The 23,636-nt window shown below is 42.2% G+C and overlaps 1 protein-coding gene across 4 annotated transcripts in view; it reads left to right on the top strand.

Moving 5' to 3' along the window:
- Window positions 1–23,636, top strand: part of LOC124882193 (CD2-associated protein) — a 75,929-nt gene that overhangs the window by 37,073 nt on the left and 15,220 nt on the right. For all 4 annotated transcript variants that reach the window (XM_047388432.1, XM_047388433.1, XM_047388436.1 and 1 more), the window contains 4 exons: window positions 2,529–2,565; window positions 4,398–4,460; window positions 7,868–7,988; window positions 13,677–13,786. In XM_047388432.1, the coding sequence (XP_047244388.1) occupies window positions 2,529–2,565; window positions 4,398–4,460; window positions 7,868–7,988; window positions 13,677–13,786 (331 nt within the window). The remainder of the gene's footprint in view (window positions 1–2,528; window positions 2,566–4,397; window positions 4,461–7,867; window positions 7,989–13,676; window positions 13,787–23,636) is intronic.

Consider the following 23,636-nt stretch of genomic DNA (forward strand, 5'->3'; position numbering starts at 1 on the left):
CTGTAAATTATAGCTGTTTGATTATTATTGAACAAATATTAACTTGTCATCCAGGACGTCCCAATCAGGATGTTGTTGATCTAAGTCATAGTTAATGAAATCAATGTCATGCATCTGCTTGCTGATGCAGGGACTTTATAATGGAGTAAAATAAGGCTTAACATTTTATCAGTATTAAACTTACTCCCTGACCAACTATGACCATGAACCTGCAGAATGTCCTGTTTGTTTCTCCCAAAGGCCACAGATATTTTGTCCCAACTACAGTTTCTGCAGGACAGCCTCAATGTGCTCCTCCAAAATGTGTTAAATCAGTTACATAAACTACTAAGATGTTCTAACAACATTCATCAAAACTTTATTATTTGTAGATATAACTGTCTTGACACATGCAACCAGAACCTTTAGTAAACCCATATCTTGCTCCTGCTCACAAAGGTATGATGCCAGGCTCTAGGCTAAGCATGTTTACTTTCAGTTGTGTTGCGTCTGGTCGACAATTCGGCTTCAGTGAGATTCCAGTTATTGGTTACAGACAAAACTTGTAGAAAATGAGCTGCTTCATAAGGTTTACCAACTTGTGCTTTAGCGGTTCTCTGTGCAGCTCTGCTGCCAAGAAATACCAAATTATTTGAACTGGAAGCTCGAGCAGCCAATGGAATCTCTCCTTAACTGTGAACATCATTGTAAAGGGGGGAAGCCCAGATTCTGTAGATCAACAAAGTGATGCATTAAAAAAGTTAATAATAAGCTGTGCAATGCACGGTCACACATGTTGTATAATCACAGACAGTAGACCTACATGCGGTTTATTAGGAGTTACGTTTTGTCAAACAACACCGATCAAAACACCTTGCTTAGGATTCTGGCTGATACCAAATGTCAGGGCATCCTGACATTTATTGGTTACATATATATTATATTTATATTTTTAACTTTTAGCTAACTATGAGTGATTTTCATGTGGAAAAGATGTACAACTGTAAGGAAGGCTCCCACCACCCAGACTGGCAGGTTGAAAGACATGCCATTAATTCTCTTTTTTCTTTATCAAAACAGATCATACCAAACTTTGATTGTTCTCTGATCGGCAGGTACTCAAACTTCAGATCATAGTCAACTCTGGATCCAAGGTTGAAGAATTAGTCCTGCCTGCCAGCAAGTCTGACACTCAGTTTGTGCGTGCCCCCTTTCCTTTAGCTGCTAGGCAGCAGGATAGAGAACAAGGTGGACACAGTAAAGGGTTTTTGCTATTGGCTGTCTCTAATCTGCCTCTCTATCTAACAGATGTCATGTGCAGAGATAAAGGCGTTTCTATCTAAACTATAAACATCCATAATAATGCACCGTGGAATTCAGTTCTCTAAGACTTTGGGATGTAGACGTAACACAAGGGTGTAAAAATAGGAATAGCCTCTAGAAGCATGCTGTCCTGGACAGCAACTGTGCTGGAGGAACAGTTGTTTATATCTCACTGTTAAGTTTATATTAGTGGTGGCATCCAATTAAAAAATAATAATTAGAGGCTATGTAATTATCACTCACAATTAATGGCATTTTTATCCAATTGCAGTATTGTGTTCACTAAGAAAAGTTTTTCAATTACAATAAATGTATTAGTGGCTGAGTCATGTACGATTTCTATTATTGTGATGAAAATCTTTTTTTTCTGACTTAAGAGAAATTGGAATGTGCTTTCATGCAGTGGTTCATCCAACAATACAGGTCCAGAAGCAGTTACATTCAAAATGTCCAAGCATGGTGGCAACGCTGGCGCAGCAGTAGAGTGCACGGCCCATGTATAGAGAGGCTTTGACCCTTAACCCAGCTGTCCCCTGGTTTGAGTCCGGCTACGGCGACCTGTGCTGCTCGTCTTCTTCTCTCTCTTCACCCCATTTCCTGTCTGCCTATTAGAAAATAATGGCTCTTAGTGCCACAAAACAAATCTTAAAAAAAATGTAAAAGTATGACCAAACCGGATACTTTATACTTAAGATTCATACTTAAACAGACAACTGTGTCAGGGTTAAATACTTCTATGTTATACAGAGCAGTGATTCAGTGTTCAATCTCTCTGTGTGTCGCTCTTTACAGTCACTACATTTTAGACAAAGTGTAGTCTTTGCATCCTCATCATAGCTCGAAGCTACTGTGAGATGTTTGAAGTGTTTCTTGCAGATGTATGTCAGAGTCGGCCCAGGACATTCGCTGGGTTTACTGGTATATTTTGCGTCATTGCAGCGTCCAGTTCTGCTTCAGCTTTATTTTCTTTTACTGAGGTCTCTCAGTTTCCTCCAGCGTCCCCAGACTCTTTAAAAGCAGATGTCATCATGTTTTTAGGATAGTTTTAAATACTAAAAACAATATAATCAATTAACTTTTTCTTTTGTCAAGAAAAGATGGACAGTGCCTCTTTTTGTACTAAGTTGATCGATAGACGGTCTGTTTTTGAGTTGCTATCAGTCTTAAAGTCAACGTTTGGTTTGTAATGCTGACACATTTTCTGCCTCCTTTTTTCTTTCTGTTAGAAACCAAGGAAACCACCTCCGCCAACAAAGACACCAGGTAAAGAACATTTTGCGTGCTCTGTTTTATTTCTCAAATCAGTGTGTGCGCTAAAGGGTCTTGTTTGTGTGTTTGGTATGAACCCCCTACTGGCTGTCGTCTTTTACGTGTCCAGGTCTGTGCACAGTGGTAAAAAAAAAAATGTACACAGGGCTTTTCAGACATGTCTTTATCTAGTGACATTTCCTGTTCCTCCTGGGGTTTCTTCAGATGTTCCCAGTTTTGTCATTCCACCGGCATATTTTGGGTCCACTTTGAGCCAGCCCCATTCAGGGAAATTTCAAAAGCAGTCCAACCGGGCGGCACCAGAAAACAGCATTTACTGGCCTATTTTAGCACGAATGAGCAGATGTTCTACTCCAAGCTTTCCCTCCAGGACCTGAGCTCTTCACCAAGGCCCCTGTCACACTGGATTTAGACAGGATCTCCACTGACATTCAAATGAACTGCATTGTGGTAGAAACGAAAATCCCGTCTTCCATCATGAACACAGTCATAACAGTGCTGTGTTCTTGGTACTCACCAGATGGTACTTTCTCAGCTAACTTTCCACAATGTAACTGCCACTGGTGTTCACCATGATGTGACCTCACAATCTACATATTTTCCCTATTTTTATGAGAGGTCTCTGCACCCCCCACCATCAGTTTCAGCCTTTGCTGTAGAAAGGAAACACCATGGATGATTTCCTCATCATATTAGGAAGCGAAGGCTGATTCTGCACACCATTGAGTATGCAATCTTTCTCAGTAGTTTAAACCTTGCGCAGCGCTCTATGCACATATCTCTGCAAGTATAGTCAAAACAGTTATGCATACACAATCTGGGTGGTTCACTGATTAGTGTGAGCTGAAGACACAAACACTCTGAAGTCTGAGTTTATTTTTAGGAGTTGAATTGCAGCTCCTCCTCCCCTCCCTCCCTCCTAGCTAAACACAGTTTCACAGCTTCTCTTTGACAGTGTGGATTTAGCATTTGAATTTTAACTAAAACCTGAAGACCTCACAACCTCCCTTTGATAAACCCTCCTTTGTGCAATTTGGAGATGTGTGCTTCTTCACATGTGGAACCTCTGTTACAATCAGCATCTTGGTGTGCGGCCAGCCTTGTGAACAGCATGATGAACTCATTCTCTGATGACCAGTCCACACTGGGAGGTTCAGGCCAGTAGTCATAAATTGGCAACCACCGCTGCTACCACCGCTTAGCACCCAGGACCCAGATGAACATTGAGCCACCATATTGCCACAGAAGTTTTGTGCATGCAAATAACTGTTGGGGAAGTGTCACTCTCCAAGACTCTGCTGCAACCATCCACTTTCTGGCCAATTTTTAATCTCCTGCTCTTAGTCTGATGTAATGGGGCGCTAAGGCTGAGCCACCTCTCAGATCACAGACTTATTTATCTGGTTAAGGATTTTTGTCATGATAACCTCATAATTACATTTTGCCATCACCATTGAACAAGATCCTAACTTCCAGAGCCGGGATCTGCTACAAAAAACACAGCATATAATATTTTTGTATGTCAATATGCAAATTGTAGATGGCAGTCAGTCTTTTGTGTGTTTTTTGGGTTTTCCTATACTGCATTATGTTGCAGTGCACACTTCCTGTTCTTTAAATGTTCGTCTCTCAGACAAAGCCGCTGATTGGAGGCTCCCCCCACTGTCAGAGCTATAACTGGAGCTGTTTGCATGTTTCTTGTTTTTTGTGGGTGGTTTGTCAATGGTTTCTAATGTGGTAATGTGTTACCTGTCACTGTCTGTCAAGTGTTGAATGAGTCGGGTCGGACGCCCAGGTGACTTTCTGGACAATGTTTCGTTTTTCAGCTTCCAAGCCAGAGCTGCCCAACGCGGAGAAGAAGCCTCTTATCATCAGGCCAGAGGACAGAGGTACAGCTGGACACCCAGTCCTCCCTGTCTCCTCTCATCTTTCCATCTCTGTTATACCACAACTGACATTTTTGTCCAAATCCAGCTCTGCAGGCAGTAAAAAAACCTTGGTTTTATGTGCATTCAGCTGTGGCCTTCGTGTTTGTGATCTGTTTCTATCCGTTCCTGTTGCAGACCTCTCAACTTTAACGGTCTTATTGAAAACATGGGGGTGATCTTTCTCTTTGCTATAGCTTTTTCACCATGGAAAAGTGTGTATTAGTTTGGCTTGTAAGCAGACGTTTGCTAAAACCTGCTGTCCATAACATGTTTTATAGTATTCTAAAAGAAGGAGCTGAAGTCAGATAACCCCAATGTAAAGAACTGGGCTGAAGTCACATGCCATAGTTAAAAACATTATTTTATTTTGAAAAATGTATCTTTACATTGCCTAAATGGAGTCAGTTACTATAACTGAAGTTATTGAGATAACTTATTTTTTCTCATTTATGTTACAATATTTGAATCTTTAAAAAGCTTTGGTATTATTACAGTAAAAATGCTATGGTTTTTACATACAAATTTAAACATGTATAGCATGATCGAATTGCTTTAAAATAAAACAGAAAACTGAATAACTGTTCCAGTTACAATAATATAATATTTAGGGTTCATTATTTGACACAAAGACTTAAGCTCAAATAGACACCAAACACCCAGAATGTTTAAGTACTTATTGCACAGAATATTTTCCCTTTTTGTATTTTTGCTTGATAGTCCCATAGGGTTTAAGAAGCTGGTATTAGCTGATTAATCGGTTGGGCTCTGTGCTCGGATAGCTAGCCTCCAGGCAGCTGCGTAACAGACATGCCACTCTTAGCTTATAAAACAGCTTTGCCATTTAATCCAGCTAACCTGCAGCGTGTTGCAAGTGGGGCAACACCATGTTTGTGGTGTTGCCCCACTTGCAACACGCGTACTACACCCCACTCATACAGCCAGAAAAAGAGGCTCATTTCAACTCTCTCTGGAAGCTCATTAACAGAGACTTTAAAGCCCAGGAAAGTAGCAGGGTGGAACGGTAGGACCTTTCTTCCGTACTGATGCAGTTAGCTGGTTTTAGTCTTCACCTTCTAGAAAGGTAGAACTGATGATCCTAGGGTCCTTTTTTGTTTTTTCATCAGGTTATCTGTATTGCACAGTTGTTGCAGATATCATTTTACCTCGGGGAGGAGTTTATCCTGTTATGGACCAACTGAATTGATTTGCTCTGCTCTTGTTTAAATCTTTAACCTTTGATTTTCTGACTGTGAGAACAAACCTCAGCAGCACTGTCGCCACCATGTGTGACACTGAGCGTCAATATTAACAGCAATTTAAAGGAATTTTAGTTGTTGTACATTTATTGGCAATAAAATATTTCATTAATACATCTGAAGACATCAACCCTCCTATCACCCTTTTTGATATTACAGGCTAAGCTCTAACTACTAGAAAGTAGCAAAAATAAGGTGTTTATTAGACGTCTAATAATGGTGACAAACATCAGGTTTTCTTTAGCACTATTAACACCATTTTAGCCTTCTTGTTCACTCTTAATTCAGCGCTCATGCTACTCATGACAGTTAAATGGTTGTTTTAAGATTGTTGGTATCAGGTGCCAGATCTTTGGCCTTGTCAAAGACCCCTCACCTCCTCTTAATTCTTTGAGGTTTTTGTTCACTTTAAGCATAAGTTTTGTTTTTAATGTTTGCTTGTTTTTTGGATGATTCTCGTCCAGCTCTTTAAATGGTAAGTCTGATTTTGTCAGACACATTCTATATATCCTATTATTCAACTATGTTGATTCTGCTACTGTATTGCTAATAATTTAGACCCCTGGGATACATTCACTGCAGTGTTGAGCTGTTAAAGCGCTACATCTAATCAGATTAGATTTTATTCAGTTGGCACATGCAGGAAATCTGCTGTCATGCTTAGCTGATTTCTCTAATTTTCAGCTGTCACCACGTGTGGAGTCCCCCAAGGATCCATTTCTGGTTCTCAATGTTGTTTTGTTTTTTACTTTGCGTGCTCCTGTTAGATGCAAGTTATAAAAAAACAAAACAAAACAAAAACCCCAGAAATGTTTTGATGCTTGTTTGTAAGTGTAACAGTTCACAAGTCACAGTTCAGCACAACCGGGGACATGTGCTGAACTTAGATTTCCTCTGTTCTTGCATGTATGTCACATTTAAATGTTTCACATCATCAAACAAACCTGAATGTACCTCTGTTCTGCGCCAGGTGTATTTTTAGTTTGCTAACACAACAACAAAACCCATATGTAAGATAGCTTTTTAATTGTTTAGTGTGTGTGTGTGTGTGTGTGTGTGTGTGTGTAAATAAATAATAGCAGCTGGATTTTACTGTCTGTCATAAAGTTTAGTTTAGCATTTGGATGAGTAGGTAAGGTAAGCTTAATTATTATTCTTAGGTTGGGACTTTTGTTAGAAACATCTTAATAAAATGTAATTTCTTTCTCCGCATTTTGGAGATGTCTGTTCTCTAAGAAAAAACTATGATAATGAAATCTACAGCTAGATAAATTGTAATTTGGGTTTCACCTCCTTACTGCAGCTCCTGCAGGGCTTCGACATTGCTGCCCTTGATCCTCTAACATCTCTTCTTGATGAGTCACAAAGTGCAGATGCATCATCTCACAGTTTTCTCCTCTGCCTCTTTTTCTTCCTGCAGTCTTTGAACTTATTCATGTTCTCACTGTGAGTTTAGCAGCTGCAACATCCTTTTAATGCATCTTTATCTTTCAGCCTTCAGTGCAGCCTCTGTTTAGTCTATCTGGCTTGGTAAGGACTCTGCTCAGTCCTTATACGTGTCTGTCCTGACCTTCTCTGAGCTCGTCTGGAGAATCAGAAATCCTTTCTCTGAATCCCACAAGGCTTGTTTAAGTTGGATGTGAAGCAGATTAACAGCTGTGTCATTGGAAATAAAACTGCTGCCAACTCCTCCTTTGTGCAGCATCCCATGGTTTCTGTGGTCACCTTTATTAGATTTCAGAGAGTCACTGGTGGTACCTGCCTTTCTGATTATGTTTGAAATGTTCTCATGGGTCACAGAATGTAGGTGTCCTACGTTTTTTTTTTTAGTGTTTCCAACTTGAGAAAGGAAACATCAGTTTTAAGCAAAAGATTCAGGTTTTTATTTCGACATAAAATGTTCAACAAAAGTTGAGCTTTGGATAAGCACCAGCAGACCACATTATTATCCATCCATTTGTCCTGGTCATCAAGCATCTTCTCACTATGCTCTGTTTATTTTCTGTGTGAGACTGTAAAATTGGAGGCTGGACAGAAAAACAGTTTGTTTAGCTAACCACTGATCTAATGTCTTCTTTCCTTGCTGTCATCTCCACTGTTTCTATGTTTCAGCTGACAAGCCCACTCCAGAACCCAAACCTCTTAAACCTCCTGCACCGAACCCACACAAGAAGCCGGTCCCGCTTCCACCCAAGAAACCAGAGAAGCCCATTGCTCCCTCATTAAATCTCAAGTACGTACAATATCCTCGTTATGCTGTTTTATCTGAAACTCCCTGACCGACCTCTTTGAGGCTGAGCTGCAATATGTTAACGGGCTCCTGTAATACAGGTCCTTCTCAAAATATTAGCATATTGTGATAAAGTTCATTATTTTCCATAATGTCATGATGAAAATTTAACATTCATATATTTTAGATTCATTGCACACTAACTGAAATATTTCAGGTCTTTTATTGTCTTAATACAGATCATTTTGGCATACAGCTCATGAAAACCCAAAATTCCTATCTCACAAAATTAGCATATCATTAAAAGGGTCTCTAAACGAGCTATGAACCTAATCATCTGAATCAACAAGTTAACTCTAAACACCTGCAAAAGATTCCTGAGGCCTTTAAAACTCCCAGCCTGGTTCATCACTCAAAACCCCAATCATGGGTAAGACTGCCGACCTGACTGCTGTCCAGAAGGCCACTATTGACACCCTCAAGCAAGAGGGTAAGACACAGAAAGACATTTCTGAACGAATAGGCTGTTCCCAGAGTGCTGTATCAAGGCACCTCAGTGGGAAGTCTGTGGGAAGGAAAAAGTGTGGCAGAAAACGCTGCACAACGAGAAGAGGTGACCGGACCCTGAGGAAGATTGTGGAGAAGGGCCGATTCCAGACCTTGTGGGACCTGCGGAAGCAGTGGACTGAGTCTGGAGTAGAAACATCCAGAGCCACCGTGCACAGGCGTGTGCAGGAAATGGGCTACAGGTGCCGCATTCCCCAGTCCTGGGCTACAGAGAAGCTGCACTGGACTGTTGCTCAGTGGTCCAAAGTACTTTTTTCAGATGAAAGCAAATTCTGCATGTCATTCGGAAATCAAGGTGCCAGAGTCTGGAGGAAGACTGGGGAGAAGGAAATGCCAAAATGCCAGAAGTTCAGTGTCAAGTACCCACAGTCAGTGATGGTCTGGGGTGCCGTGTCAGCTGCTGGTGTTGGTCCACTGTGTTTTATCAAGGGCAGGGTCAATGCAGCTAGCTATCAGGAGATTTTGGAGCACTTCATGCTTCCATCTGCTGAAAAGTTTTATGGAGATGAAGATTTCATTTTTCAGCACGACCTGGCACCTGCTCACAGTGCCAAAACCACTGGTAAATGGTTTACTGACCATGATATCACTGTGCTCAATTGGCCTGCCAACTCTCCTGACCTGAACCCCATAGAGAATCTGTGGGATATTGTGAAGAGAATGTTGAGAGACTCAAGACCCAACACTCTGGATGAGCTAAAGGCCGCTATCGAAGCATCCTGGGCCTCCATAAGACCTCAGCAGTGCCACAGGCTGATTGCCTCCATGCCACGCCGCATTGAAGCAGTCATTTCTGCCAAAGGATTCCCGACCAAGTATTGAGTGCATAACTGTACATGATTATTTGAAGGTTGACGTTTTTTGTATTAAAAACACTTTTCTTTTATTGGTCAGATGAAATATGCTAATTTTGTCAGATAGGAATTTTGGGTTTTCATGAGCTGTATGCCACAATCATCCGTATTAAGACAATAAAAGACCTGAAATATTTCAGTTAGTGTAAAATGAATCTAAAATATATGAATGTTAAATTTTCATCATGACATTATGGAAAATAATGAACTTTATCACAATATGCTAATATTTTGAGAAGGACCTGTATAATGGGTTCGTCCATATGCCAATCTGGGAAATGGAAGGTAAAGCTTCAGCTAATCTAACCCTTTTAGGTTTATTTAAACATTTCATTTTATGGTCACTGGTTCTCCATCAGTATCAGCTTATTGTATATCATGATGAAAGGAAACCTGTTTTAGGAATATTAAAGGCACACACATCCAAATACATGGATTACAAAGAGACTGTATCTCAAAGGTTGTCTTTACTGAAACTAAAGGATGATGAAAGGACATTTGCTGCACTTGTTTCTGCAGCAGTTGAGAAATTCATTAATTTTGATGCATTGAGAGAAAAATGTTCTTTTGATCAGAACTGGATGATTCTCGACTTCACCAGCCTGACCGGGAACTCTGATCACATCCCATCATACAGGTGAAGCCAAAGGTTTACATTCACCGTTACACCGTCTGACTTTAAATCAGACTAACCTTTTTTCTGTTGTAGGTCAGTTAGGACTAACATTATTTAATTGGTAAATTTCAGAATAATAAGATAGTTCATTTAGAGAATTTTTTAACCCTCCTCAAATACAGGGTTTACATACTTTTCTTAGTATTTGGCAGAATTGTCTCATAAACTGGGGACAAACCTTTTGTTTTCCTTCCACATGCTTTTCACAAAGTTTGCTGGAATTTTGTCCCATTGCTATGACTGAAAATGTAAACTTCTGTTTTTGACAAAAATAACAAAACATTCTCTGAAGAAATCCCTCTCGTTATTTTGGTATTTAGCAAATGGATATAATGTTGGTAATCCTATCTGGGCTAAAACAGGAACAGTTCAGTCTGATTTAATGTCAGATAGTGAGGAACCAAAATGTCTGTCATTTGGTTTAACACTTCATTCTAATAACAAGACTTCGGTGTGGAAGATATAACAAATTAAAGAAGAGTCAGCTATTTGCAGTATGTCTGAAGGGTTTTTTAAAAAGAAGTCAGAAGCAGCTCAGAGAAATAGGAAGCTGTATAAAAGTAAAGTTCCTATGGAGACGGGTTGGTTGTTCTTTCAGGCTGCTTCAACACAGAGAACTAGACTTTGGCTGATGCTGCTCATTTCATTCCTTCCGCATTTTATATGATTCCAACTTTTGGTTCTTTGGTTCCCTACTTTAGTGGGCATGAAAAAGAGCCACCTGCCACAGGACAAATTAGGCCCACCTTGTTGATATTTCATCGACCTGCCAAAGCAAGACTTTAACTGTTCAGAAACGGTTTTAATAATGTATCTCTGTTCAGTGGATTATCCTGTTCAGGTTTGAGCAGTTTCAAATTTTGAGTTACTGGTAATCAAACACAGTCCGCATTTCTTTAAAAAAAAAAAACAGCATCTTATCTGTGGGTTAATAAGCAGCATTAAATTAAAATGGTCATTCCATAAACTAAAGCTCTAGAAATAATGAGTTGAGGAATAAATAATCTGTAACCAGTTGAGGTTTGACCAGTAGCTACAACTGGGATGCTTCAAATCAGATACCAACCTCAGATTCGTTGGCACCCAACAGATCTACAGTTTGTATAAAACGCTCTGGTCTTGTCTGGCTCTCTGTCACCATTTATCCCGTTAATATTTGACTTCCAACCCTCGGTTCATGTTTTGTTGGAACACTTGTGAGAAAGAGTGCATCAGGGCTGCATTAACAGGTGCCTGCACTCAGTGTTTGTTGTCCCTCTGTGGTTATGACACTACCACCACCGTGCTTATCTGTAGGCAGGACTTAACCCTGTGTCACATCTCAGCTCTAAAGCTTCGGTTTCCCTCAGCCGTTTGCCTTAGATGGCCTCTTCACTCCTCGGGCTAATGTGGCACAACTGTTGAAGTGTTCTACTGCGGTTCCACCTCTGGGTTCTCAGCGGAGGTGGACCTTAAAAGGTTTGAGGGGGTGTAAGGGTAATCCGGTGTTGTGGCCATGTATCTTCAGGACTTAGAGCACGACCTGTCACAACTCAGGCTGCGTTAAAATGAGTCAGTCACATTCTTCACATTCTAAAACATAAATAGTGCTGTTCGTTTTGTGTCTGCTAATGGCCACTCTGATAACGTACAGAGGAAAGGGTCATATTACGTCAGAATGCTCATTTGTGTCTTAAATTGCACTCATGATTTGCAAAAAAAGTACAGCAAATGAAATGTAAATACGAGGCAGGAGTTACGAAGCTAGTCAGGTTGCTCAGATCAAATTAGAAGTAAAGCTTGAAACTATCCTGTCATGTTGCTCTTCTTTCATTTTGTTTCGACAACAGACAAAATTCCACACATCAAACAGCAAAATGAACTGTTCTCCTTCATTTCCTATAAAATGACTAGTAAAATGTTATTTACCTGCAATCTTTCTTTGATTTGCCTCTGCCATAAGTGAAATTAGATCATTGCTGGTTTTAAATTTGCTTCCAACCAGCGGCAACCACGGTGACAGAGATAAATAGAAGTTTTGTGTCTGTGAATACAGCTCAGTCCCTTTACCCCGAAGCCACAGAGCCCATCCTCATAACAAGTCAGGTAATGTCAAACATGCTGCTTCTGGATCTGCCTTTAGGCTTTATTTCATTTTCCGTCCTCTTTCAGGTTTCTTGCGTTGCATTTAGCTAACTCCAGACAAGCCGTCACATCAGTGCAACATCCATTCAAAGCTCTGTTGGGATTAAAGTTGTTTTCAATCAAATCAGTTTCTTTTCATTCCATAGTTTATGTAATAGCATACAGCTGAATGGACCAGTGCTTCTCTAGGATCTTCAGCAGATTGAGGTGAAAAAGATAAATAAGTAGATCCAATCATATAAAGTGAGTTTAATTTTATAAAGTGCATCATCGCAACAGTAGTTCATCATTTGAACGTCTTGGAAGATTGCAGCTGTGTGGCAGTCTGGTGGTTTCTGGAGCGAGTCTCTGACAATGTTCCGTGCTCTGTTCCTGCAGCGGGTCTGAAACAGATCCTAGACACGGGGTAGGGACACTTCACCAAGCTCCCCTCACTATCCTCTGCAGGGCTAGGTCCTTTCATGGACTTTAACATGAAGCCTACATATTTGTGCCTTCAAGAACTCTACACATCAACAGCAACAAGGTTGGGTTTTCCAAAACGGGGTTCCAAATACACAGCAGATGAAGAAAACTACTGGTCAACCTATAAGCATAACAAGCAACAATGTGGAAGCTTGTGTTTGAACCTGTATGGAGATGTGCTGGTGACTCCTGCTGGATAGCTTTTCCCTCATTGACAACATGGACACACAAACTGTGTGTAATTTCTTTGTCAGTTTTATCTTTTTCCATTCTTTTGAATGGACAATTGAAAGACCGGCATGTTATTGGCCCCTGTGAGGCTGTTGGATATGGAGGGCCAAAAGGGATAAAATAAATATCATGAAATAAATAAATGTACCATTTATTTATTTAATACATCATTAAACAGTTCAACATACCATTATATTATGAAGTGCACAATTCAATAGTTAAATGTCCCATTAAACAGCTATACCTTCGTAATTATTAAATAATTGAATGTCTTTTGTATAAATAATTAAAAAATGAACCTAATTATTTCACTCTATTTATTTCACAACTCCCTTGCAGCAGTGTCTTCATGAAATAATTTAAACTGTCACCGTGACCCAAAAAGGTATATTTAATTATTTAATGATGTATTAAATAAATAAATAGTACATTTATTTATTTCATGCTACATTATTTATTTTATGATTATATTTAATTTATTTTGGCCTTCCATAGAGTGAACATTGTATGTCTCCGAGTGGAACGCTGAGTTCCAGTTGACCTTTCAATTAAACGGACTCTAGAGCAACACCTCATGGCTTATTCATTGTTTATGCATGAGTTGTGTATTATTGAAGCCTAAAATGCAAGTCTCTTACAAGTGACAGCACATAGATTGAATATGGTCACATTTTTATTCTAATTGTAAAAAATAAGCAACCTTTGGAGAGCTTTGCAGAATCATATTCTAATGTCTCTTTATGTTTGTTTTCTTTCACTTTCTTTTGCCTCTAGGCACAATGGAGAGGTGCCTTCTACACGACCAAAGTCAGATTTTGAGCCCGTATTGCCAACTAAACCCAAAACGCTGTCAGGAGACTGGGGGGAAAAGCATTCTGATTCAGGTACCCACGCAAAATATCGCCTCAACAGTCCAAATCCTTCAGTGAGTTAATTTTGAAGAGTAGAGCAGACATTTAAGCTGTAAATCTTGTTGAGATAAAAAAACGCTCTTGCAGCATGTTGACTTTCTCTCCGTTTTTCCTACAAAAACCTGATGACATTTTTTCCCACCTCTGTTTGCCGTAGCTGCTGTTGTTGCTTCTACATGTTTTTACTGTCAGTAAAGGCAGCAGCTGTGTATCGGCAGGAAACAGAGTAAAACACTGTGAATGCAGTTAAAAGTAGGGTTAGGTGTTTGGGTGAGAAGATGCTGATGTTGTACCCTGGGTTTCTGTCGATCATCTTTCAGCTGATATGAGCCTGAACATTTAAGCCCAAAATAGTTTCATAGAGAAATGATGCAGGGTTTGTATGGGTGCTTGAAGTCCGTGAAAATGCTTGAATTTTAATAAGATGTTTTCAAGCTTTGGAAAATGCTTGATTTCTGTATAAAGTCCTTAAAAGTGCTTGATATTCTAAGTTTAATTAAAAACCTCAATTTGATATTTATTTGTTAAAGGCTCAAAATAGAGAGCGATCATTTTGCCTTTTTTAAAATCTCAGAAAGCCTCGCTGCCACTCAGCGTGGGTTTGCTCCTTTTCTTAATACGGGTGTGTGTGCAGTAGACAGTAGACCCGATGAAAAGACCATCTGCTGGACTGGCGGTGTCCTCTGGCATAACTGTGAAGCAGACCTGTGCATAACCGTGTCTTGCAAGTTGGACTTGTCTTGGTGAGCGGGAGAAAACAGCATGCCTGGTGGTTGCCATTTTTAATGGCCGCTGGCTCGGAAACATTAGAAAAAAAAACATGGTTGAAATGAGGACCAAATCTTTAACTAGTTTTCTGCAACATATGCACGAAGGACCTGCAGCTTTTAGCGATGGGAGAGTCGGGGCTCTCAAACCATAAGCCACAGTAGTGGGAGGGATCTTAAATTTAAGCTAGCTTTGAACTTTGCAGGTAAATGCAAATTGATTGTTTAAAGGGTGGGTTAAGCTAGGGTTTTATGTCATCTACAGTACTTTAAAATGTGCAACAACAAAACATTTAAATAGCTAGTAAAGGTGGTTAGCTAATGGTTTTATTACACAAACAGTTGCTGTGGCTAGGCAATGTTCTGTCATGTGTGCTGTTCCTCTGATGTCTTCTGGGCCCCTGCCTATATCTGCATTTCATATTAATACTATAACTTGCCAAAATCCATTCAGTTTCACTGTATTTTAGATTGTTGTTAGTCTCCCTTCGTATAGGGGACGCTGTGTGTGCTGTGGCTATAAAGCTCAATGAAAAGAAGGTGCACAGAGATATAGACTGCTCCTAAGTTTGGTGCCGGAGAAGTTTGAAAATTTACCTTGAAAGTGCTTGAAGTTTAATGTTGGAAACGTGTACGAACCCTCAATGATAATGTCATAGTTTTTATGGACATTTAGCATGCACCGTTCAGATATGCTAGATAACTTGATGTTTAAGTGTGAGCACTCTTCTACTCAGCATCACCTTCTATGGAGGAGTTTTAGATCTGAGAGGAAGAGCACATAAGGCGTCTTTTATAGTAATACAGGTCCTTCTCAAAATATTAGCATATTGTGATAAAGTTCATTATTTTCCATAATGTCATGATGAAAATTCAACATTCATATATTTTAGATTCATTGCACACTAACTGAAATATTTCAGGTCTTTTATTGTCTTAATACGGATGATTTTGGCATACAGCTCATGAAAACCCAAAATTCCTATCTCACAAAATTAGCATATCATTAAAAGGGTCTCTAAACGAGCTATGAACCTAATCATCTGAATCAACGAGTTAACTCTAAACACCTGCAAAAGATTCCTGAGGCCTTTAAAACTCCCAGCCTGGTTCATCACTCAAAACCCCAATCATGGGTAAGACTGCCGACCTGACTGCTGTCCAGAAGGCCACTATTGACACCCTCAAGCAAGAGGGTAAGACACAGAAAGAAATTTCTGAACAAATAGGCTGTTCCCAGAGTGCTGTATCAAGGCACCTCAGTGGGAAGTCTGTGGGAAGGAAAAAGTGTGGCAGAAAACGCTGCACAACGAGAAGAGGTGACCGGACCCTGAGGAAGATTGTGGAGAAGGACCGATTCCAGACCTTGGGGGACCTGCGGAAGCAGTGGACTGAGTCTGGAGTAGAAACATCCAGAGCCACCGTGCACAGGCGTGTGCAGGAAATGGGCTACAGGTGCCGCATTCCCCAGGTCAAGCCACTTTTGAACCAGAAACAGCAGCAGAAGCGCCTGACCTGGGCTACAGAGAAGCAGCACTGGACTGTTGCTCAGTGGTCCAAAGTACTTTTTTCAGATGAAAGCAAATTCTGCATGTCATTCGGAAATCAAGGTGCCAGAGTCTGGAGGAAGACTGGGGAGAAGGAAATGCCAAAATGCCAGAAGTCCAGTGTCAAGTACCCACAGTCAGTGATGGTCTGGGGTGCCGTGTCAGCTGCTGGTGTTGGTCCACTGTGTTTTATCAAGGGCAAGGTCAATGCAGCTAGCTTTCAGGAGATTTTGGAGCACTTCATGCTTCCATCTGCTGAAAAGCTTTATGGAGATGAAGATTTCATTTTTCAGCACGACCTGGCAACCGCTCACAGTGCCAAAACCACTGGTAAATGGTTTACTGACCATGGTATCACTGTGCTCAATTGGCCTGCCAACTCTCCTGACCTGAACCCCATAGAGAATCTGTGGGATATTGTGAAGAGAACATTGAGAGACTCAAGACCCAACACTCTGGATGAGCTAAAGGCCGCTATCGAAGCATCCTGGGCCTCCATAAGACCTCAGCAGTGCCACATGCTGATTGCCTCCATGCCACGCCACATTGAAGCAGTCATTTCTGCCAAAGGATTCCCGACCAAGTATTGAGTGCATAACTGTACATGATTACTTGAAGGTTGATGTTTTTTGTATTAAAAACACTTTTCTTTTATTGGTCGGGTGAAATATGCTAATTTTGTGAGATAGGAATTTTGGGTTTTCATGAGCTGTATGCCAAAATCATCCGTATTAAGACAATGAAAGACCTGAAATATTTCAGTTAGTGTGCAATGAATCTAAAATATATGAATGTTAAATTTTCATCATGACATTATGGAAAATAATGAACTTTATCACAATATGCTAATATTTTGAGAAGGACCTGTACATTTTATGGAAACAAATTAGAGCATCAAAATTTATGTTGGATTATTATTATTACAATGTCAGGGTATTAACAGTATAATTAATAATAATTATTCTTTCTGCTGCTAAAACATCTAAATTGTTATAGTTATAATATTGCAACTAACTGTGCAAGCATTTTATTGTCAGACTTGGAAAAAGGCTGGTAACCGTCAGCCACTCCTGAATGGCAGTGTGCAGCAACAGATGCAGTAGGGCAGGGGTCTGCAACCTGTGGCTCTTTGGACCCTTCATAATGGCTCTTAATAACTATGGCTAAAAATGATAAAGAACAAGTAATCTTTTTGAAATATTTTAGATCCATCTTCTTGTCAATAGGTTGTGAACTATTGCAGCTCTAAATGAGTTTTATTTACCCAGTAGCAATAGGAAGGCTAACTAATAAAGTTTAGTTTGATTCTTTAGCAGTTTATCCTCTGTCTGCCATGAAATGTTTAGCATTTGGAAATATTGGGGTCATGTTAGAAGACTCTGACTAATGGTTGGAACTAGGTACAGGCAAGAGATTACAACAGTATGATGACCTTGAGTTAAAATGTCATAATTATCAATTAGCACAGTATAAGAAAAAGAGCAAAAACAGGAATGCATGTCTTGATTTAATTGCTGTTTAAAACCAAAAAGCAACAATTATTCCTTCTGCTGCTAACATAATTGAACTTTTATTTTAATTTTGATAGAATCTAGCAAAAAAAATTTGAAAAATGCAGCCTATAAATGTATTTTGAAAAAAAAAACCATGTTATACCTTATTAACCTTATACATTTTCCAACACACCTGAATCAAATGAAGGGGTAATGATCTGGCCTTTCCCAACATGCTGACACGCTTCACCTTTTGGTTCAGTGTTGGAGCAGGGATGCATCCAAAGGTTGCAGGACTGTGGCAGACCCCTGTTAAAGAGTCAAATTTCCATTATAAAAAGTTGATATTAGCTTGTTAATTGGTAGGCCGTCCGCTCAGGTTGTGTTTCTATTAACGGAAAAGTGTACTAGCCTTCTTTCAGCCAGTTGACCAGTAGTGTGCAGCAGCAGGTGGGGGAGTGGCATCTATGTTTCATACAGCCAGAGAAAACTCCATACACTCCCATGTGTTCTCTGCCATGTAAACGAAATGACTTCAAGTTTCGGAGCTTTTAAAACCTAGCTTTTCCTTAACGCCAGTATACAGCCCACACAGACACCCCTCTTACTCGCCAACTCTGCTAATCGCTAAACAATGATAAAAACAGTCTAAATATAAGCAGGATTTCATGATTTCAGTAAAATATTACATTTGGAAATATAATATTTTCTCATTCATGTAGTCACTTCTATTTCTGAATAACTGTTGCTAGGTGTAGCAATGTTTCACACTATTAGGTTCTGAAAAGCCCACTGGGCCCCAAACCCCTTCCATTTTAGCAGCTCTTTAGGAGTATATGAATAGATAGCACCATGGCCAAAACAACACTACATGTGTAAGTAGAAGCATTCTGGATCTTTAACATTATTATTTTTGTTCAGATATTGGGACGAGATGAAAACCCCAGAAACCTGGAAAAACATCTCTACTTGAACTGCTGGGAAGGTTTTGAGTTTGAGCTGTTTTAGTTGTCAAAATGTTATCTTGGGTGCCCCCTGGTTTAAGCTGCCGTTAGCTGGAGTCCCACATGAAACCTTCTTCCTGTTTCTCCTGGCATCACTTTGACCGCCATCTACCATGAGTACTCCACTCAACACAAATTGATCCATCGCTTTACTAAAGTAAAAACAAATTCCTCTGTTTGTTCACCCCCTATGGAGCAGGTTTATACATCCCTTCTGTTAAGACTAAAGGTGAGGGAATGGGAGCAGACTTCACCAAAGAATAACTAGATTGGAAACTGTTTTAAGAGCTGGAAAGTGTAGTGACAAACGGGAACATGTGGGAACAGAAAGGAAAACTGAAAGGTTATGGTGGGATAACATCACACATGGCTGAATAAAACTGACCTGAAGGCATGTCATGCTTTAGAGCTCTCCTACCCAGACAAGCAGCTTGTGAAGGTGCTAAAAGCCGGCCCATCTCCACACAAACAAGTCACTCACACTTTGGCGGCTGAACACGAAAACTCAATCTTTCCTGCAGTTAAAGCCAGAGCTTTCTATCTGCAGCAGATTACTGCAGAGTAGGCTAGAGGTAGTGCTGCTACACAGCAGCTTCAGAGGGGTTTTCATTGTTTTACTGAAAAGCTTTAAGGAACACATGCTGTTGAATGACCTGAAACAAATCTATTGTCATGTTGATGGATATGTAGTCAAAAGGGTATTAACATTTCTTATTTTAATAGTTTTCACTGCAGAAAAAAGCAGTTTTTTCCATTCCAAGAATCTCTGAAACATTTCCAAACACGTTTAAATTTCCTTTCTTAAGGCAAATGGTTTTTAATTTGCAGTAAGGCTTTTTTTCATGTGAAAGATCTGCTTCAAGTGCTTTTTTTTCCAAGTTGACTTTTACTTCATGGTAATAGAAACATTACTGGTGAAAATAAATTAATCTGTGAAGAATGAAAGCACTAGCTCTACTGGCTCTAGGGACGTGGACGTGTCACCTCGCTGGGGGGGAAGGAGCCTGAGCTTGTGCGGGAGGTCGAGAGATATCGACTAGAAATAGTCGGGCTCGCCTCCACGCACAGCATGGGCTCTGGAACCCATCTCCTTGAGAGGGGTTGGACTCTCTTCTACTCTGGAGTGGCTCACGGGGAAAAGCAGCGGGCTGGTGTGGGTTTGCTTGTTGCCCCCCAGCTCAGCCGTCTTGTGTTGGGGTTTACCCCAGTGGATGAGAGGGTCACATCCCTGCGCCTTCGGGTTGGGGATAGCTCTCTGACTGTCGTTTCGGCCTACGGGCCGAGCAGTAGTGCGGAGTACCCGGCCTTCTTGGTGTCCCTCCCGGGGACTCCATTATTCTGCTGGGGGACTTCAACGCCAACGTGAGAAATGACAGTGACACCTGGAGAGGCGTGATCGGGAGGAATGGCCTCCCCGCTCTGAATCCGAGTGGTGTTTTGTTATTGGACTTCTGTGCTAGTCACGGATTGTCCATAATGAACACCATGTTCAAACATAAGGGTGTCCATCAGTGCACTTGGCACCAGGACACCCTAGGCAGGAGGTCAATGATCGACTTTGTTGTCGTATCATCAGACATTCGGCCGCATGTTTTGGACACTCGGGTGAAGAGAGGGGCTGAGCTGTCCACTGATCACCACCTGGTGGTGAGTTGGATCTGCTGGAGGAGGAGAAAGCCGGACAGACTTGGCAGGTACAAGCGCATAGTGAGGGTCTGCTGGGACCGCCCTCGTCCAGGGATGCATTCAATTCCCACCTCCGGGAGACCTTTGACCAGATTACAGGGGATGTTGGAGACATAGAGTCCGAGTGGACCATGTTCTCCGCATCTATTGTTGATGCTGCTGCCCGTAGCTGCGGTTGTAAGGTCTGCGGTGCCTGTCGCGGCGGAAATCCCAGAACCCGGTGGTGGACACCGGCAGTAAGGGATGCTGTCAAGCTGAAGAAGGAGTCCAATCGGCTGTGGTTGGTTTGTGGGACTCCTGAGGCGGCTGACTGGTACCGTGAGGCCAAGCGTGCTGCGGCCCGGGCTGTGGCAGAGGCAAAAACTCGGGCCTGGGATGAGTTCGGTGAGGCCATGGAGAAGGACTACCGGTTGGCCTCGAAGCAATTCTGGCAAACCGTCCGGCGCCTCAGGAGGGGGAAGCAGTGCTCCGCCAACACTGTTTATAGTGGGGGTGGGAGGCTGCTGACCTCGACTGAGGACATTATCGGGTGGTGGAAGGAGTACTTCGAGGATCTCCTCAATCCTGCCATCACAAATTTCCTGGTGGAAACAGAGGCTGGGGACTTGGGTTTGGACCCTTTCATCACCCAGGCTGAAATCACAGAGGTGGTTAAAAAGCTCTGCGGTGGATGAGATCTGCCCTGAGTACCTCAAATCTCTGGATCTTGTGGGGCTGTCTTGGTTGACACGCCTCTTCAACATTGCGTGGTTGTCGGGGACAGTGCCTCTGGACTGGCAGACTGGGGTGGTGGTCCCCCTTTATAAGAAGGGGGACCGGAGGGTGTGTTCCAACTACAGGGGGATCAGACTCCGCAGCCTCCCTGGTAAGGCCTACGCCAGGGTATTGGAGAGGAGAATCCAGCCTTTAGTCGAACCTCGGCTTCAGGAGGAGCAGTGTGGTTTTCGTCCTGGCCGTGGAATACTGGACCAGCTCTATACCCTCTACAGTGTACTCGAGGGTTCATGGGAGTTTGCCCAACCGGTCCACATGTGTTTTGTGGACCTGGAGAAGGCATTCAACTGTATCCCTCGTGATGCCCTGTGGGGGGTGCTCCAGGAGTATGGAATAGGGGGCCCTTTATTAGGGGCCATCCGGTCCCTGTACGAGCGGAGCAGGAGTCTGGTCCGCATTGCCGGCACTAAGTCGGACCTGTTCCCGGTGCATGTTGGACTCTGGCAGGGCTGCCCTTTGTCACCGGTCCTGTTCATAACTTTTATGGACAGGATTTCTAGACGCAGCCAAGGGCCGGAGGGGGTCTGGTTTGGGGACCAGTGGATTTCGTCTCTTCTTTTTGCAGATGACGTGGTCCTGCTGGCCCCCTCTAGCCAAGACCTACAGCACGCGCTGTGGCGGTTCGCAGCCGAGTGTGAAGATGGGATGAAGATCAGCTCCTCCAAGTCCGAGGTCATGGTACTCGACCGGAAAAGGGTGGCTTGTCCTCTTCAGGTTGGAGGGGAGTTCCTGCCTCAAGTGGAGGAGTTCAAGTATCTCGGGGTCTTGTTCACGAGTGAGGGGAGAATGGAGCGGCAGATCGACAGACGGATCGGTGCGGCTGCCGCAGTAATGGGGGCACTGTGCCGGTCCGTTGTGGTGAAGAGAGAGCTGAGCCGAAAAGCGAAGCTCTCGATTTACCGGTCGGTCTACGTTCCTACCCTCACATATGGCCATGAACTTTGGGTCATGACCGAAAGAACGAGATCCCGGATACAAGCGTCTGAAATGAGCTTCCTCCGTAGGGTGGCCGGGCACTCCCTAAGAGATAGGGTGAGGAGCTCGGCCATCCGGGAGGGGCTCGAAGTAGAGCCGCTGCTCCTCCACATCGAGAGGAGCCAGTTGAGGTGGCTCGGGCATCTATACCGGATGTCTCCTGGACGCCTTCCTCAGGAGGTGTTCCACCGGGAGGAGGCCCAGGGGATGGCCCAGGACGCGCTGGAGGGACTATGTCTCTCGGTTGGCCTGGGAACGCCTTGGGCTCCCCCCGGAGGAGTGGGAGGAGGTGTCTGGACAGAGGGACGTCTGGGCCTCTCTGCTGAGTGTGCTGCCCCCGCAACCCGGTCCCGGATAAGCGGAAGACGACGAGTATGAGAATGAAAGCAATTTTGGAGGTGCTAAACGTTTTACTGTAGTAACATTAAAGCTCTGCTGTGGCTCTGCTGTGGCTCTGCTGTTTGTTTTCACTGAGTATCTACAGTGGGGAGAACACGTATTAATAATGATAAACTGCCTATTTTTCAGGTTTTCCCAATTGTAAAGCAAGTAGAAGTCTTTAATTTTTTATCATACTCTTCAACTGTGAGTGACAAAATCTAAAATAAAAATCCAGAAAATCACATTAGTAAATAATATGCATTTTATTGCATGACATAAGTATTTAATACAGCAGATAAACAAAACGTAATATTTGGTACAGAAACCTTTGTTTGCTAGTGCAGATATCAGATGTTTCCTGTAGTTCTTGACGAGGTTTGCACACACTGCAGCAGCAATTTTGGACCCCTCCTCCATACAGATCTTATCCTGATCCTTCAGGTTTCAGGGCTGTCGCTGGGCAATACGGACTTTCAGCTCCTTCCAAAGATTTTCGATTGGGTTCAGGTCTGGACCCTGGCTAGGCCACTCCAGGACCTTGAGATGCTTCTTATGGAGTCACTCCTTAGTTGCCCCAGCTGTGTGCCTCGGGTTGTTGTCAAGCTGGAAGACCCAGCCATGACCCATCTTCAATGCCCTTACTGAGGGAAGGAGGTTGTTGGCTAAGATCTCCTGATACATGGCCCCATCCCTCCTCCCTAATGGTCTTCTTTGAGACTGTGGTCCCAGCTCTCTTCAGGTCATTGACTAGGTCCTGCCGTCTAGTTCTGGGCTGATCCCTCACCTTCCTCATGATCATTGATGCCCCACGAGGTAAGACCTTGCATGGAGCCCCAGGCTGAGGCAAATTGACCGTCATCTTGAACAGGTGTCTTTCATAAAGATAACGAGTTCAAAGAGGTGCAGTTAATACAGGTAATGAGCGGAGAACAGGATTGCTTCTTATAGAAGAACTAACAGTCCTGTGAGAGCCGGGATTCTTACTGGTTGTTAGGTGATCAGATACTTATGTCATGCAATAAAAAGCTAAATAATTACTTAAAAATCCCACAATGTGATTTTCTGGATTTTTATTTTAGATTCCATCACTCACAGTTGAAGAGTAGCTATGATACAAATTAAAGCCTTCTACATGCTTTGCAAGTGGGAAAACCTGCAAAATCGGCAGTATATGAAATACCTGTTCTACCAACTGT

This window comes from Girardinichthys multiradiatus, chromosome 15 (assembly GCF_021462225.1).
Source record: "Girardinichthys multiradiatus isolate DD_20200921_A chromosome 15, DD_fGirMul_XY1, whole genome shotgun sequence".
Taxonomy (NCBI): Eukaryota; Metazoa; Chordata; class Actinopteri; order Cyprinodontiformes; family Goodeidae; genus Girardinichthys; species Girardinichthys multiradiatus.